At 35.0% G+C, this 17,421-nt stretch overlaps 2 protein-coding genes across 3 annotated transcripts; both read left to right on the forward strand.

The window, feature by feature from the left end:
* Positions 1-1,201: 1,201 nt before the first annotated feature.
* LOC132302893 (uncharacterized) lies at positions 1,202-7,389 on the forward strand. The gene is made up of 10 exons (XM_059799884.1): positions 1,202-1,462; positions 1,812-1,928; positions 3,167-3,249; positions 4,714-4,797; positions 4,994-5,069; positions 5,472-5,544; positions 5,749-5,822; positions 6,203-6,296; positions 6,670-6,775; positions 7,065-7,389. Exons 1-9 carry the CDS (start codon positions 1,363-1,365, stop codon positions 6,734-6,736), a joined length of 768 nt encoding a protein of 255 aa, XP_059655867.1. The 5' UTR covers positions 1,202-1,362; the 3' UTR covers positions 6,737-6,775; positions 7,065-7,389.
* A 2,743-nt stretch (positions 7,390-10,132) lies between these two features.
* LOC132302894 (uncharacterized) lies at positions 10,133-15,639 on the forward strand. 2 transcript variants are annotated; one of them, XM_059799885.1, is made up of 9 exons: positions 10,133-10,291; positions 10,427-10,562; positions 10,747-10,850; positions 10,961-10,996; positions 11,125-11,262; positions 12,357-12,443; positions 14,305-14,352; positions 14,432-14,508; positions 15,196-15,639. In XM_059799885.1, the coding sequence occupies exons 3-9, from the start codon at positions 10,776-10,778 to the stop codon at positions 15,341-15,343; spliced, it is 609 nt and encodes a 202-aa protein (XP_059655868.1). In that variant the 5' UTR covers positions 10,133-10,291; positions 10,427-10,562; positions 10,747-10,775; the 3' UTR covers positions 15,344-15,639. The 2 variants fall into 2 exon arrangements, with proteins under 2 accessions (XP_059655868.1, XP_059655869.1); XM_059799886.1 differs by having other exon boundaries at positions 10,137-10,265.
* The last annotated feature ends 1,782 nt before the right edge of the window (positions 15,640-17,421 follow it).

Below are 17,421 nucleotides of genomic sequence, written 5' to 3' on the forward strand. Positions count from 1 at the left end.
TTCTGCTTGCATTTTTTGAATGGACAAATTTGCAATCTACATCATTCAGAAAAGATGGAAAACTCTACTCATTTTCTTCATGATCATTTTTTGAGTTATCTTGAATAACAAAAACTCAAGATTCTAAACATTATTTTTAAGAAGAAGACAGATATTTGTACTGCAAAAGAGAGCTTCCCAGTATTTAGAACGAGGATGGAGTGCTCCCTAAAAACACTCTTCTTTTTTACTTTCTCTTATTCGGTTATTACAAATGAAACAATCTTTTAACTCCCCTAAAAAAATGTTGTTTTTTTTTTTGGGTTCAAATGACATTGAATGTCTTAATAGTGGCCGTCTCATACTCATCCCTGATTAAAGTTTCATTACTGGACCTTATTCTTATCATCCAAACAAGACTTGCAACAAAATATATTCACTCTGTGTGTGTTTGCAAAGAGTTTTTTGACCTTTTGAACTTTATCATTGGACCAAAAATATCCTTTCTCATCCTCCTGGGTAGGATAGAAATATTTCTTTCACACTTGTTGCCTTTGTTTTTTTTCCTATAAAATGATTACCTTTTCAGGAATTAAAAAACCAATAGACTTTGTTTTATTTTTATGTTTTTATTTTATGTTCCGTTTGATACGAAGGAAGAAAATTGCATGGAAGAGAGAAAAGAAATTAATGAGACAAGCCCTAGAGAAGAGAAGAGATTGTGTTTTTTCATCATTTTATTTGGTTGAATGGAAGAGAAGAGGATAGAATAATACTTTATTTTGTTTGTCACGGGAGAAGAGAAGAATACAGTGTTAATTAAAAACTTTTACATGTCTTAATAAAATAAGTATTTTGAATAGTAACTAGAAGTATATTTAGTAATGTCCTTTTATTGCAAAATTAAGTGTTTTGAATAGTAATTGAAAGTATGTATAGTAATATCTATTCGTTATAAGATTTTTAAAAGCAAAAAAACATAAAAACATGTTGCAAGTTCAAAAAATTATTAGACTAATTTTAAAAAGGTCATTTGAAAAATTTTCAAATATATATATATATATTTTTGATAATATGTAGTAGTGCAAAAACATGTAAAAACATTACTATTTTGACTTTTGTCACTGTTCACAAAACATTTTCGCATAAAATAAAATAAAATAAATTTTATCAAATATGTTTTTTTCCACTAATCAACAAAAACAAGAAACAAATGTTGTTCTAAAACATATATGCTGTAGTAATAATTATCATTTTTCAATGTTTGTACCAAATTCTTGTTAATTTCAGTGTTTCTTTTTATTTCTTCGACGGCTCACTTTAGCAGGAACAATTCTCTGCATGGTGGTCTTCGCCAACATCAAGAGCACCTGAATCCCGATTATGGAGTCCTGCGCTTTCTTCAGAGCCCTAAAACCTTTCAATTTGAAGCTCACAAACTCCGTTCGATGCTCTTCCATGTCCCCCACTACTATTCACACAGGTCAGTCGTCCTTCGAGGATAGTACAATTCTTCCAATTTGTTTTCCCTTCCATCCATTTTCTCACCATCCAAACGGAACCTCAGGGGGTTTGTTCTCTTTCATTTCGATCAGAAAACGACTAGATTCTGAAGGAACCAGAATTCCGATGGACCCGGCGCACTTTAGCAAGGGCGTCCCGCCGCTAACGTGCGCCGGAGTCAGACGTGGGGTCAGGCGACGTCCTTATCGTGCTTTTCACTGTGCGCAGTGCACTCCCCCCCCCCCCCCCCCCCCCGACCCCGTCAATGATTCACTTCCCTGGCGCATTTTAGCGCGTGTCAAATAAGTGAATTTGTGTCTTTGTTGCAGGTGGAAGAAAGTTGATTAAGAGAGCATATGATGGACTGTTGTTGGACGCTGGTGGTACCCTTTTGCAGTTGGCGAATCCCGTCGAGGAGACCTACGCAGCAATTGGGAAAAATTACGGTTAGTTTGAGGTCTTGGGGTTCTATTTGCTTTTGCTTGAGTTCATGTGAATTTCATGAATAATAACACTAAATAATTGTCGAGGATTGATTGTGAACTGTGGCTATAGATGCATTTTCCCCCCCTAAATCCTATATATATATATATATATATATATATATTCATACAGCTTTGATTCATTTGACTTCAAACATAGTATTATACAAAGCAATGCATTTTTACACTACAGAAATGATTTTATGAAGTTGTTTACATTGTTAATGCTTTTAGATTGAGACTTACGAATTGTGAATTCTTGAACGCACAATTGATTTACCTAAGTTTATGAGGTCGTTTACATTGTTATTTGCAATAAGACATTAGCAATCGTTTTTGAATCTGGTAGGCATGTACAAACAGGCATATACTTTAATGCATCTCTTTCTTTTTAGTTAAAAGCAAAACAACTGCACAAACAATAATTGTCCCTTATGAAAACTTGAATTCTCAACCTAAGGCCCCGTTTGGCTTGCGTTTTGTTTCTGCTGTTTTTGTTTTTGGGTTGTGTCGATTTTGGCAACAAAAGCATGTTTGGTGCGGCCTTATTTTATTTTACACAATGCTAAAACACTTCGTGGGAACAAAGGCCCAAAACCAAAACACCAAAAAGATGTTTTTTCTTGTTTTGACAACCGTTCATGGCCCAAAACCATAACTGTGCATGTTTCTGTCTCCAACATTTCCATAGCAAAACATCGTTTCCAATTTTTTAAAACACTCTTACAATAAAAATACTATTTTTGTTTTAGCCAAAAACAAAACGCCTAAAACAAAACGCATGCCAAACGGGCCCTAAAAGTAGAAGAGATACCACTAACACTGAGCTCTTGGTGATAATTTAATGCAAATTTAGTTGCTACTTTTTTCTTTTTCAGTGGGGAATACTTGGCATTTTACATACTTTCTTTGCTTTACTTCATTTTGCTTCTGCCTGGTCATATTTAGAGTTATTGATTCTTTGTATATTGCAAATTGCAAGTATAATTCTCCAGCTTTTTGTTCCACATTTTTTGTAGTCTTAATAAAAGGGTCACATTTCCTGCCTCGTTGTAAGTAATTATATTATCTGATGTTTTTAAGTAATTATACTATCTGATCTTTGCCTTTTGCTTTCGGTAGGTAATTATTTCAGCTTGAAAGGTAAGTCTATATTATGGTTCTTGGGTATTATCTTAATCATACTTGTACAATGTTAACAGGTCTGAGTACGACTTCAGCTGAAATCAAGCAAGGGTTTAAAAGAGCTTTTGCAGCTCCATGGCCAGAGAAGCTCCGCTACCAGGTGAGTTATCTTTGTTCGTGTTGGTTTTGTTTATAAAAGATTTTCTTTGTTTGCTTCCAGTATGCAAGTAATGAATTCTCCCTGCAACGAATTTATTTATTTTTTTTTAATTTTTGTTTCTTCTGTTGCCCCTTGACCATGTCCGTAATTCTAGGGGAAAAAAACCATGTCCATAATTCCACTTACTTTTGGATTTTTTCAACATAAAAGTCAATATGCTTATGCTTTGCAAGCTGTTGATATCCACAGTTGAGAAAGTTACTATAGAGAAGTACTATCATTGTCCTCGTTTATTGAAAACAAAATGACCATTAATAGCTGAGAGAATGGATCCATGACTTGGAGTATGTGGAATGTTACCTCCAAAAACATCTATTTGGAAAAGAGATGAAGAGGTAGGATGAAGCCAGCTAAAGGAGGGGCCATTATTCTTAAACTATCTCTGCTAGATTAGGGTGTCTGGAATTTCGTACCGACGTTTGAAAAGAAAAGTCATGTTCCTATCACACACACAACATCTGATACCTATTCCAAAGAAAAATGTTGTGTGTAATGTCAATGATATCAATCAATTCTCATTCTGAATGTCTCTCCTTTGGATCCATGATGCCGGAGCCATTGGCCCATCGCTTCCTTAAAGAAGACATATCCATTTTGGAAGAGAACTAAGAATGGCATGCTATATGAGATTACAATGACTGCTGCACATGATATGATTTTTAAGTAATCACCAACCATATCTTTCTTGTTTACCAGATAAATCCCCCCACATCACTCAGAAGACCTTTTGTCTATAGAAAAGTGTCTATGGTAGTTAATCAAGTCTTAGTAAATAGTTATTTTTAATTTAAGTACTGGTGGAATAATTTTAGATATGTTGTATTTAGATTTAGGAGCTATGGATGTTTTTGTGGAATGAATGTATTTCCATTAAGAGAGGACTGAAACGTACACAACTGGATGATTCATGTTAAGGGTCCTCCTAAAGGCTTTAATTGTTTCATTGGAAGTTGTTTATTGGCAAAAATCGTGCTGTAATTGGTTCTTCGCGGATGATATATTAAGCCTACATGATTGCAACCAACATTTGTTTCATAGGAAATTCTTTTCACCTTTTTTTCCTTTTCCATCTAAAATCATGTAATTTTCTATGCTAATCTAGACTTCAGACAAAAAATTTCCTGAAATTAATTGTGTGGAAGTTTTTTCATCATTTCAGTTTTATGTATTGAATAACATGTGCATCTGTGTATTTTAGCTATTGGAGCAATTTGTATTATGTTCCATTGTTCTGTAAGAAAGGCGATATTCAATGCAAAAGACAAACACTTTAATTTGTTACTTCCATTGTCTGTCAAAAACATTATTTCAGCCATCTATTTGAGTAAAGAAACAGACATTTTTGGACAAACAAAAACCATCTTATTATTATTGACATATTTTATATATTTTCAATTCAAACAGGGAGATGGAAAGACGTTTTGGAAACTTGTGGTTTCTGAAGCCACTGGTTGTGCTGATGAGCATTATTTTGAAGAAGTATATGAGGTGATATTTCTTATATATTATTGAAAATGATTTTTTCATTGTGAGCATGTTGTTTATTGTTGCTTACGGCTGTTTAATGGAAGAAGTTGTGACACTGGCACTTATAAAACATGCTACTTTAGTATAATTGATCAATTCAACTATAAATCTAATAGCAGACACTTCCATCTCAAGTTGCACTTGTTGCTTTTCTCAGTACTATGCGAAAGGTGATGCATGGTCTCTTCCAACTGGAGCCTACGAAACAATATTAATTCTGAAAGATGCTGGAGGTTATATTCAAGAAGTACTTTTCTTTGTCTGTTACTAATTGTATTGGTAAAACTAAGGCTCCATTTGTTTGGATGTAAAATATTTTTTAGAAAATATTCATTTATTTTTTGGCGTTTGGTTGTCGTAAAATATTTATGAAAAAAAGAGAGTAAAACCTAACAAAAATAACTTACCTATCAATTTTCGGCAAGTTATTTTACACACCTCACCCGATGGATTTGACCTCAACCTTGACTTAGACCTTTGCCAAACACCAGAAAATAATTATAAAAAATATTTTACCTGAAAAAGAATAATATTTTTCGAGAAAGATATTTTATGTTGAAACAAACGAGCCTAAATGACTTTGAATAGTATAATTTTGCCCTTTTCTACTTCTGAAGTGCTGAATTGTGGGACAGTTAAATTGGCTGTAGTGTCCAACTTTGATACTCGCTTGAGAAAGCTATTGAAGGACCTCAATGTTTTAGATCTGTAAGCATCAATTCCCTATTCTGTTCAATGCCTCTTTGTTTCAATCAGTTTCTTAAGCTAATATTAATACTGGATAATCATGCCTTTGAGCCTTTAGGAACCATTCATGCCTATTCTGTGCTTGCATCTAGAAATAGACGGCATTATTGCAGCCAAGCACATTACTTTGTGATGTAATAATTATTGTTTCTTGGTTTCCTTTAGGTTTGATGCTGTTATCATATCTTCAGAAGTTGGATATGAAAAACCAGATGAGCAGATATTTAAAGCTGCTTTAGGTATATACTTGATTACTTGGTTCTTTTCTCATAGACATGATGTTGGTTGTGCGTTTATTTTACATTTGATATATTCCTTAAATTTACTTTTCATGGTGACCTTTGCTTGTGGTTGCCATCTTATATATGCATACCCAATGCTGGTCCTGCTTGTGTGAGGTAATCAAGCAATGAACTCTTTGGGAGATTGAAGAACGATCTCATATACTTTGTTTTTGTTGATCAAATACTACTATAAGTTCGTATGGGGCTTGGATCTCTCAATGTTTAAGTATACTGTCATTGCAATTCCCGCAATATATGCAGAGTGTGTATTATTATGCAACTCCTTTTTTTATTTTTATCTTTTATTTATTTATTTGGTTTTGGCAATATTGTAGATCATATTTGTGTGGAGGCTAGCAAGGCAGTACACGTTGGAGATGATCAGAAGGCTGATAAAGCAGGGGCCAATGCTGTTGGGATTGACTGCTGGTAAGTTTTGAGCATATGAAAACTTTTGCGTACCTTTTTTGATGTAAAGAAAGAAAGAGCTCGTCCCTATAGAGGCAAGTAGCTTGGGTTGCAGTACAGCTCCATGCCTCCTTTGGTGACGATAACTGCCATCATACAGCTGGATAGAAACATGCATATTGATCTAATTGCCGGATTTCACACTTACTGGGCTTTATACTGTCTCCATTACCAGTTTCTACCAAAATTTTGAGAGTTTAATTTCCATCAACATAAGTACCTTTCAAAAAAAAAAAACCATCGATATTTTAGTAGATTATTTGGGTTAAACATTAGAATTGTAATAGCCTTTTTGGTTCATGTCATTATACTTATCATTGATCTGAATAAGCAGGATGTGGGGAACAGAAGTTAAGACATTCTCAGATATAAGAGATCGCATCCTTCTTTCAGAGCCGTAGCTTTCAAGGATGCAGTTTTGTCACTGAATTTTTTTAATGGTAATTTTATTTTTAATTTTTTTATATTCTAGCAAATAACACACTTATCCTCATGCTCCTCTGGGGGAACTTGATCCCTCGACCTTCAACCTAGGAAGTTTCTCCTTTTGTTTAGTTTTCATGAACAAGCTGGGTTGGTCTCATGAAGATTGTCCTTCTCTTTGTTCAGTTTCGAATTTTCAGAGAGCCTATCAAACATAATCTCTCTTGACAAAGTGGAATTTGATCGGTATTTTATCTGTGCTTTGAGTAACTATGGATCTGACATTGGTAACATAATTTGTTGCAGTGAATCGGTTGCTTGTGTGTAGAAAATGGGCAAGTTGGGGATTGGAAAAAAGGCTCAAAGCTGGGCTCCCAAGGACAATGGGGGAGCAACTCAACCGCTGGGCTACGAGGAAATTAGCGTGGATTAAATGTTCAAAGATGCTTGAATGACTTGAATTTTGCATTTATTTAGGTTTGGCTGCAGCTGATGTAATGAACACCAGTTACACCACTGTGTTGAGCAAATTATGTTCGAATTCGATGCTCCTAAACATGGACTCGGTTAGTCGGTTATTATTGAAAATGATTTGATTGAATGGAATTCCATGGAGGTGGTTCTTCACAAATTTGGAATTGAGTGACCTACATATATATATTTAGAAGCTTGCAAAGGACTCCCTGGTTGGTATAATTTTAGTTCAGATCAACAATTTGTGAGCTACACTGATTGTGGACTACTAAGTAGTAACAATTTAAAGATCTAGAGCAGTCTAATTTTTTACCCAACAAATGCCAATCTAAAACCATGTTTTGAAATTTTTTAGTTCCTGTTTAAATTCCCTCACTACCCCGCTAAAATTATATATTGATGTGAGTAAAATTTTCTTTGAAGAGAGACGAAACCAACCCAAACAAAAACTATCAAGCTAAGCTAATACAGTACAAGGCATAAAGAGAGTGGTGTTTGAAAAACCTAATACTGAAGTGCTAAAAATTACATAAGCTGAATTTTAAGTGGTAAATGCAAACTGAGAATTTTTTTTTCCTATGTATATATATATATATTTGTATTTTACATGTCCAGCATTCACTTGAAATTATACCCCATTTTGAGTGCCACTTAATTAAACTTATTAATAAAACAAAGAAGAGAGGACCGAAAATGGATTGTGTAAGTTTTGCCCTAGACCAAAAATTTAATACTAATATTTTACGAATACAAAACTTGCCAACAAATCAGAGTGGCGCAGCGGAAGCGTGGTGGGCCCATAACCCACAGGTCCCAGGATCGAAACCTGGCTCTGATATATCAGATGCAAGCTTCCAACCCATTTTTTTTGGGGTTAATTCCACCTACACCCCCTGAACTTTGCCAATATTTCACACACACCCCCTCTACGTTTTATAATTTCACCTACACTCCCTTTAGTAACCGCCGTCTAATTTATTAACAGAAATATATAATTTTACTATTTTACCCTCGAATTATATATTAAAATTTATAACTTAAATAAAAGAAGACTTTTACACCCTCCCTTCTAACACTATTAAATTTCTCTCTTTTCTCACACACACATATATTATACACACTATATATATATATTCTCCTTTGTGTTTCACCATTGCCGGCAACGAAGGAACTGGGTGAAGCGACCTCGACCTACCATCACCACGGCCAACCACCAACAACCATGTACATATACGCATACACATATATACACAGATACATAAATACGCAGACACATATACATTACACAAAGGCCTCAAGTTGTTAATCCACCTCAATCTGCAGTGATCTTCCCACACCTTTGCAAACTTGTAAATATAATTAAGTACCACACATCATCAAATTAAACACAATTAATTAATTAATTGTCGCAGTAGTGGACTCACTAAAGAATTATTCGATGAATCAATGGAAGAGAAATAGATAAATATATATATATATACACACACACATACTAGCCTGTTTGGGACAAAACTCCAGCAGTCATGACCATACTTGGTGATGTAACTCAAGAGCTTCTCGTCTTCCTCTCGAGACCACAAACCTTTCCTTAGCTTCTGTTTGTAACAGCACGAGTGTCTTCCCATTTTGGAAGGAAGACCCACCACTGCCCTACTCTGCTAATTCAAGCAGATATTATTCCCACATCACTTAGCAAATTACAACTTTTTTTTTATATTATTATTTTTAATTATTTTTTTTAATTTGGTTGCAATCTGACAGTAATGGGAAAGAAAGAGTCTGAATTGTTTTTTGCTTTCTTGTAGGAGCCTTATGCTTGAAAAAATATAGGCACAGAGAGAGAGAGATTTTGATAGAGAAGGCTGGGAAAATGAAGTAGCAGCTGAGAGATTGAGGAAGCTGAATTATAATACAAGAGAAAAAGTCACTATAACTTCGCAGGAGTGTTTTGGTTAAGGTGGGAAAACAGCTTAGGCGAGACCATCAACGTGCAGTGAACAAAACACGATGCTTCGCCGGACTGAACTGAGCTTCATCGAACTTGGGATCGCCGGACTGAACTGGGTCGAGGTAGCTGTGAACTTTGCCTCCGTCGTCTTTGATCTGTCTTACCTCGTTCTTGTCTAGCGTTATGATCCAGCGTTTGGACTGAACTAAGGGTTCCTCCTATTTCAGTCCGGCAAGCAGCGATTCCTCAACGCACCTCGGTGAAACCCAATTCAAAACAGCCATAGACATGCCAGAGCTCTGTAGTTGTATTCGGCCTAGCTCTGTGACTTAGTCACCATTGTCAAAACTGTAAGTTTCACCGGCCTTGTCACAGTCCACCTCATGTTGGTCATTTCATTCCATCAAACAGTCTCGTCCGCGTCGGCGTCCTCTATTGAAGCATGCCCGCCGTCCTCTTCACCGTAGTTTAGCAGCTTCATCGCCTGTCAGTTCAGTCTCACCGTTTCTCGCCGGCGAAAACAGCTTTGTCGTCGGTCCTTGCTGGTAAATTCTGTGGCTGCAATTCCCGTTTTGCATCGCCTAGTCATCCTTGTACACCTTTCAGACTTGTTTGGTCACCATCTTTTGGTGCGTGGATTAATATTGTGGGTTCAATTCCGGCGACTTACAAAGCTGAAGCCTGGGTTCTGTGATATGAGAACACAGTTATCTTTTTGCATTGATAAGTTTAGGGTAATTTTGTAAATTTGCATTTCAAGTATTGAAAGGGTAAAATTGACTTTGTACCAATTTGTTCATTCTAACACCGTCAGTTACTTAACGACAAAAGGTAATGTGCTACATAAATCAAAACCTTAAAGGGAGGTAGGTGGAATTATAAAACGTAAATGGAGTATAACGTGAGGGTGAGGGTGTTGGTTGAATTAACTCTTTTTTTTTTTTAACAGTCCGACCCAACTCACCCTGATACCCAGCCCCTTAACCAATCTCAACACCAAACCCTAGACCAAAATCTCAGTCACGATCCACAGTCCAGACCATCACGTGACAAGAAGCCAGTCCCACACGAGCGGTGAGACTCCGGTGAGCTCTCCGGTGAAAGTGAAGAAGTCGGTGGTTACGCATTTTTTATTATATATATATATATATATATATATATATATATTTGCCCTTTTCCTGTCCCTCTCTCTTTCGTGCGTGTTTATTAAGCTAATGTTGTGAAGGCTTGCGTGTTTATTACGCAGAGGTGGATACTATAGCGCTTCATACGAACTCAACCCACACTATAAAACCCGACACTCGACTCTTCTCGTCTTCTCCAGTTCCACATTTCAACAGTATTCACCGTTTGGCGCTCTCTCTCTCTACTTTTAACAACTGGTGAGACTCTCAACAATCACCACTCAATTACTCTCTATATGCAATGTCTCAATTGCCGGAGTTTCGTTTATTAAGTGCTGATTTTACATAAACGAATCAATAAGTCTACTTGTTTTGATATATATATATACACACACACATCCATATAAATAATATATGTATATATATGAAATGGTCTGAATAGGGCAAGGGAGATTCGGATTTTTGCTAAAAATGTCTGGAGATTCCTGTGCAGAGCGTCCTTTATTCGGTGGCGCAATAGCTAGCACGTTTCCACTTAGGTTTCAGGTTAGTTGTTAACCATTTAATAATTTATTCATTGAAAATGTTAAATTTATTTATGTTCATACTCAGTATAAAATTCAATTAGATGTGAAATCTTTATGTTCAAATTGTAGGATGTGAGTAACATTCGACAAGTACCAGACCATCAGGTTCGTTTTAATTTTATTATGGAAGATTTTTTTATTTTTTATTTATTTTCATTCTCATATTTGGGTATTAATGTTTTACCAATTATTGACTGTTTTGTGTGTTGTGATTTGTGTTTTTGGGTATAAAGGAGGTGTTTGTGGACCCTGCAAGGGACGAAAGCTTGATATTTGAGCTCTTAGATTTGAAGCATGATGTTACAGATAACGGAAGTGCCACCTGGTTTCTTCAAGACCTTGCCACAGAGCAAGATGCTGAAGGAAGCATGGTAATTTCCACATTGATATTATTTTATTGGTTTCTTCTAAGAATGTTATGTGTTGATATTTTTGATTATGCATTCATGAGGGTGTGCAATATTTATTTATTTTTAACTGAATCATGGATGTTTACGGTCTGTATGACGAGTCTCTTGTATTGTAAGATCAAATTTGATATGGTGGGGAAACAAAAAAAGGAAAACTAATTAGGTGGTTTAATAAACTGAAGTGGTTAGTTTCTTCTCCTTTCTTGGTATTTTTGTCCTTTTCTTTTCTTTTGGTAGATGGACAGTTGACACTAAAGAGTGAAAGCAGTGCATAACCCATATACACATGTGATGGATACACAAAAGAAAGAAGGAAAAGAGAACTCTCAGAACATTGCAACTATGAACATATTATAGTAAACTAACAAGAGGCATTCTACACTCCCATATTTTTTAAAAAATCAACAAAACTATCAATGGTATATACTATGCATACTGAAATCCCATAATAATTTTTTTTTCAAAAATACTTTCCTGAGCTCCATAATTGGTATTTCAACACCTTCCAAGAAACTCATGTTGCAGTCTAGTCACAAGCACTGAAAGAATACCTGCCATGTTAACATACACGGAAGGAGGTGTAGATAGAGGCCTCTGAAGGGTGTTGAGAAGAGAATCTTAGGAAAAAAAAAATGTGGTGACTGCTGTATTGTGTTCATACCCCAGTGGAGTACAAGAATTGGTGCTCTCACTTATCTGAGTATGGGGAATTCCTGTAGTTTTCTTCCTGCCTTGACCTATCATGTGCAATTGTTAATAGATGCAGGTTTTCTATAAAGACAGTTTGGTTCAAGCCTGATAAGTTTGTCAACTTCTTTATATATAATGAAAGTAGTTAGTATGAAGCTCTACATTTAAATTGCAAATATATGGATTTTTTTTTGGCTGTATCTTCCTTAGTTATCATATGTTTGGAGATAAAACATAAGGATAACAACTTAACACTCCCATAAATTTGGTAGGGGATTTGAGAATTGTTAGTCATGATTAATTATCATATTTAACTCTTTTTCTTTTTTTTTTTTTTTTTTTTTTTTTTTTCTCCTCTCTCCTAGCTAATTGAGCAATCTGGAGTTGTTGAGGCTAATGGACTGCGTTTCAGAAACATGCCTGCAGTCGTTACAACTGCAGTTGGCCAAATGGTAAGAACATATTATTACATGTAGCAAGAATTACTACTTGTTTACTGGTTTTAACTTCTTTTGCTTGTATGCCTTTTTACGTCGTTTCAAAATTCACATAATATGATGATATATTTAATAATAATTTGATTGGCTTGTGCTATTGTGTATGACCATGTAAATTAGAGCGATGTTAAGAAAGGAGGAAAACGTATTTTCTGTAGGAATTGATACAATTTGTGTGTTGCTTATATGATCCACAACCACCAAGATCATGGATTGGTATGTATGGGAAGACTGATTAAGCAAGAACTAGGATATTTGGGAAGTGTTTCCAGAAACTATTTATTGAGGAAAATTAATGATGAAAATTACTTCCTCAATCAGAGTGGAGAGGTTGAAAGTTGCTGTGATGGTGTTTCAAAAATTCTCACATTTTATGGTTCCTTATATTATTCTGTTATTAGGTTTGGGAAGTTGCCTCCAACCTAAATCTTTGAGGGACCTGATCATGTATTTATGGATCTGAGCCAACAATATCAACTTATTTTGGATTCTAAAATAGGTATTGTTTTGTATTATATAGAAAGGTGCATTTTCTTGTATTTGGACCCAAATTTACCAGGGTCATTTGGGGGTCATGTGGAGAGAGTTAATTGGTGTGAGATAGGAATAGAGATTGAAATTTCTAAGGTTATTCTCTGTAGTGTTTTTTTTTTTTTTTTTTAATTATTATTATTATTTATTATTTATTATTTATTATTTATTATTTATTATTATTTTATTTTATTTTTTATTTTATTTTTATTTTCATTAGATGTGGGATCTAAGCTGAAGAACATTATCATATCGCGTAATGTTTTGCATTTCTTTTATCTCTGTTTTCCCTCTGAACTCCATTCTTTGTTTTATCTTAAAATAAGTATATATATGTTCCACGAAGAGAGTTAATGTAATGGGGTTTCTATGGTCATTGGATTTTTGTGATAGTGCTTTAATTAGAATGCATGAAAATTTTCAATTTCAGTAGATTGTATCAAGGTCAATTTTTAATTTTGTCTACTTGCGTTGGTTCTAGTCTTCTAGATGATATGTAGGTTTAACCAAGTGTAGTTTTCTAGTGACAACAAGGGAACTGTAGAGATCCATGACTAGTTTTGTTTTCTTGGTTCGATAAAGGATTGAATGGTTGGTATCTCGTGGAACTAAATAATAATGGGTTGTAATGTAAAAACATTTCGGAGGATTGTAGATGACAACTTCTATATTGAAAAAAGAAATAAATCTTTAGGATGGCTTTGGCTTTTGCTCATGGATCACGGTAAAGTATCTGGCAAACTGGTAGTCAGAGAACAAATCTGCAAGAGGAGAGTTGGTTCAATGGACGGTCAAGTTCTCTGGGGAATTAAACCCAGCCTTTCTGCTTGATCATGTTATTGTGGTGGTCTCCAGGGAGATTTTCCTTCCAGTGGCCTGTATTTTGTTCGTTTTTGATTTTGATGATTAGTTTGGTATATTCTCTTTTGGTTTCTTCTATTTTGCTCTGCGAGAAATAGAAAAAAAGTCCTTAAGTTGATTTCCTGAATTCAGATGTTTAGTGGCAACTGTAAAAGAGGAAAGAGTTGGCGCCGAATGTTTTCATGGAAAGTTAGTGATAGCACCAGTTGATAATCTATGAGAGAATAGAAGTGGATGTGTAGTGAGTCTAGGGACTCCGAATTGTAAAGGTAAGGCCACGAGACTTTGAGAGTACATGTGTGCTTGCACGCTGACAGAAATCCACGCTGTCAGCCTAACATTATCTTTTTTCTTGTTCTAACTCTGCTGCTTTTATCCATTGTAAATTTACTGTCACTTTAACTTTTGTTGTAATCATGTATAGGCCATTTCAAAAGGACGCCAAGGAAGGGAAGCACAAAATATAGTAAGGGTAAGTTTGTTTCTTGTTTTCTTCACTCTCACTAAATTGTCAAACGGCAGGTGAAAGTAATTTTTTTTTGCTCCTTCAGGTGTATTTGGCGAATCTTCGACTCAAGGAAGTTGGTACTGATGTACTAATTACTGCATATGAGCCCATCTTGATAAGGTAAGTATCGAGAATAATTTTTTGGCCAATACTTGTAAGCAGATTGCTTCTGTCAATTGTTGCAACTTCTAATCCAATTGATCTCTGTTGGTGTGCAATAGAGGAATTCTTTCATGTTTTTATATTAATAGGATATCTCAGTTTTTTCTTCTTTTAATTAATGTTGCAACAGGGATGATCATTTGGTGTACAGATAGATATACACAAATGGTTGGACTTGGGCTAGTTTGTGCTGGGCATCTACTTGTTTTTTTTTTTTTTATAATTGTTGGAACTTCTCTTATTTTGTTTTGGTTAGCTTTAATTGATTTTGGTGATAAGCTTGGCCAAAATAAAAATAAATAAATAAATAAACTAATGCCCCCATACTATAGTATGAAACTTTTTGTCAACAATACGAGAAAATGAAAATAAAGAAGGATATACTCACCTCTTTCAGTAGTTGCGGATGTGAAACTAGTTGTAAACTTTAAAACTGTTATTTTGTTTTACTATTTAAGGATGGATTGAGCACTCACAATGTGTGAAGTCCCCATTTTATGTGCAGTTCATGATGTCACAGTGCTACCGTAACCATACTGAAAAAACGGATTTAGATTTAAGATTTGCAATGTTTATTCTGATAAAATTGGTTACTCTGGGAATCATGGTCACTTTTTTTTGGCTTTCTTACTATTGTGGTTGCAGCCCTTTGAGTGAAAGCGCTAGCGTAGTTGGTGCTGGTTTGGCTGTACCTGCTGCTCAATCTGGATGCATGCCAATGGCCGAGGTTTTTAAACTTGCGGTCTCTAGTTTCAAAGTTAATGATTGGAGCCTTTTCGGTGCTGCTGCTTGAGAATTTCCAGGAGAAGGATGGCTTCAAACACATACAATTCTCAATGGTACTGCTGCAATGGTCAGGCAGTTGTGAATCCAACTCTAGGACTTTTTAGGAGTGGTTTTGTAACTTCTGCATTGTCAATTTCCATTTGGAAGAGTTTGATTTTTTATTTTTTTGGCTTCCTCACTTTGTGCAAGCATTTGGTCTGACCAACTTATGTGGTCTTGTATGTAAAATATCTGTTAATTTTGGTGGTCATGTGCTGTGATTCTTCAAATAATTTGTGTAAATGTTTTCTTGGGTCTGAGTTACTGATATTGTTTCCTTTCAAGTCTTGCACAATTGTTTATTTTAATCTTTTTAAAAGTACTTGCTATCAGCCTGAGACTGCTCTTAGACTGTCATTCTCGAACCTGGATCCTTTCCCGTGCCACAAGATGTCCTATCCCTATGCAACAAATTTACATCGATTATTCTACAACAAATTTACATCGATTATTCTACTACCACTGGATTGCTTATGCAACAACTTATATTGCGGATTAGCAAGTGATGTATTGTATTGCGTAACAAGTATCATTGCTGATTAGTAAGCGATGTATCGTGTATCATTGCTGATTAGTAAGCGATGTATCGTGTTGCGTAAGTGATGTATCGTGTTGCGTAACAAGTACGCAAGTATCTCTTTCCGATTGATCATTCTCATTGGGTGTCCACATTTTGCTGTCGATTTCTTTTCTATATAACTGAAATCCCTCCCACTTTGGTTTAAAATGTGCTTTATATCAGCCAATGCATGATGATGATGGTGGAATAGCAGGAGCACCCAATTTCTGTTGCTTTTGTGCTATAGATTTGATGTCCAGGAATCACTGAAAAGTCTATTATTAGTGAAGAAAACTTCAATTTACCTGTATGCCCTTGTCAAGCAATTCAAATACCAAACCACAGGTTCTTGATTGCCCAATTTGAGTAAAATCATCCTAAACCATGCATTGGAAAGAGTTTTGGTTGGTTTCTTTGGAAGTGGGAAGCATCTATTTTCCATTATTATATTGTTGTTATGTCACTTTTGAATGGTATAGTTGGATTTGGACTTCACAAGTTGCTTGTCATGCACATTTTTTCCTTGACCTATCAGAACTCTTGGTGGGTGGACTTGGATTAACAGATTCTATCACTGGATCTTGGTTTGATGTGACTAGATCTAGAGAAATAAATGGACATCTGATCACTTTCAATAAAATAGAAATTATTGCATATATTATAGATCGCAATTATGAGTCTGAGAATGTTCCTACTTTGATGCAAGTGGGTTTTTGGACTTGTTTGAGTCTGGTGGCATGTCAAGTGAGTGTAGACTAGACGGTATATGGATCAATGATGGCCTCCACGAGTATATTAGTGTTGGCAGGATTTTAGGAGGTAAGTTCTTGAAATCTCGCTTTCGAATTGCACTCATAACTTAAATGATGTATGTGTTGTAGAGTCGATACACGTACTCTAAAATTTATATATATACTAAGTCACTGTTTAACCAAACAAGGCTTTATTCTCTTGAGCCTGAACGACTCTCCATTTATTAGGTTTAGAAACCTTTTTATTTTATTTGTTTGCGATTCCTTAATGAACTTGTTCTACAATAATGTTTTAAAAATTTAAGAACCTTAACGTGTATGGTTGGAGTGATGTTGAGTTGTTAATACAGATCGGAAAAAACTGTCTCCCACCTCATCCCTGCCCCGATTAAGTTTCCCATCCCGTCTAATTTTCACTCAATTATGTGAATTAATTCCATGTTTTCAGATGCACATATTTTATGTTTTCACTTCTCAGATCAAAGATTACATGGTGCATAGATATATTAATTTGTCTTGCCTCCATAAACATATTCAACATGTTTGATCACATTATATATTTATATACATACTTTCATATATATATATATATAAAATCTTTTATTAAATAAAATAAAATTATATATTATATATTATATAAACTTTTATTATATATTATATATTATATAAACTTTATTATATATTATATATTTGTTAAATTTGTAAAACAATGAATAAAATTTACACTGAATTTCA

This window comes from Cornus florida, unplaced genomic scaffold (genome assembly GCF_030987335.1).
Source record: "Cornus florida cultivar Cherokee Brave unplaced genomic scaffold, ASM3098733v1 CherokeeBrave_3.0.0_Hap2_Chr04, whole genome shotgun sequence".
Lineage (NCBI taxonomy): Eukaryota > Viridiplantae > Streptophyta > Magnoliopsida > Cornales > Cornaceae > Cornus > Cornus florida.

Excerpts from the sequence above, each read along its gene's own strand:
- LOC132302893 (XM_059799884.1), top strand. The coding sequence starts at position 1,363 with ATGGAGTCCTGCGCTTTCTTCAGAGCCCTAAAACCTTTCAATTTGAAG. Across the intron at positions 1,929-3,166 it reads AGCAATTGGGAAAAATTACG|GTCTGAGTACGACTTCAGCT; the intron begins GTTAGTTTGAGG and ends CAATGTTAACAG. Across the intron at positions 5,823-6,202 it reads GATATTTAAAGCTGCTTTAG|ATCATATTTGTGTGGAGGCT; the intron begins GTATATACTTGA and ends GCAATATTGTAG.
- LOC132302894 (XM_059799885.1), top strand. The coding sequence starts at position 10,776 with ATGTCTGGAGATTCCTGTGCAGAGCGTCCTTTATTCGGTGGCGCAATA. Across the intron at positions 11,263-12,356 it reads AAGATGCTGAAGGAAGCATG|CTAATTGAGCAATCTGGAGT; the intron begins GTAATTTCCACA and ends CCTCTCTCCTAG. Across the intron at positions 12,444-14,304 it reads CAACTGCAGTTGGCCAAATG|GCCATTTCAAAAGGACGCCA; the intron begins GTAAGAACATAT and ends AATCATGTATAG.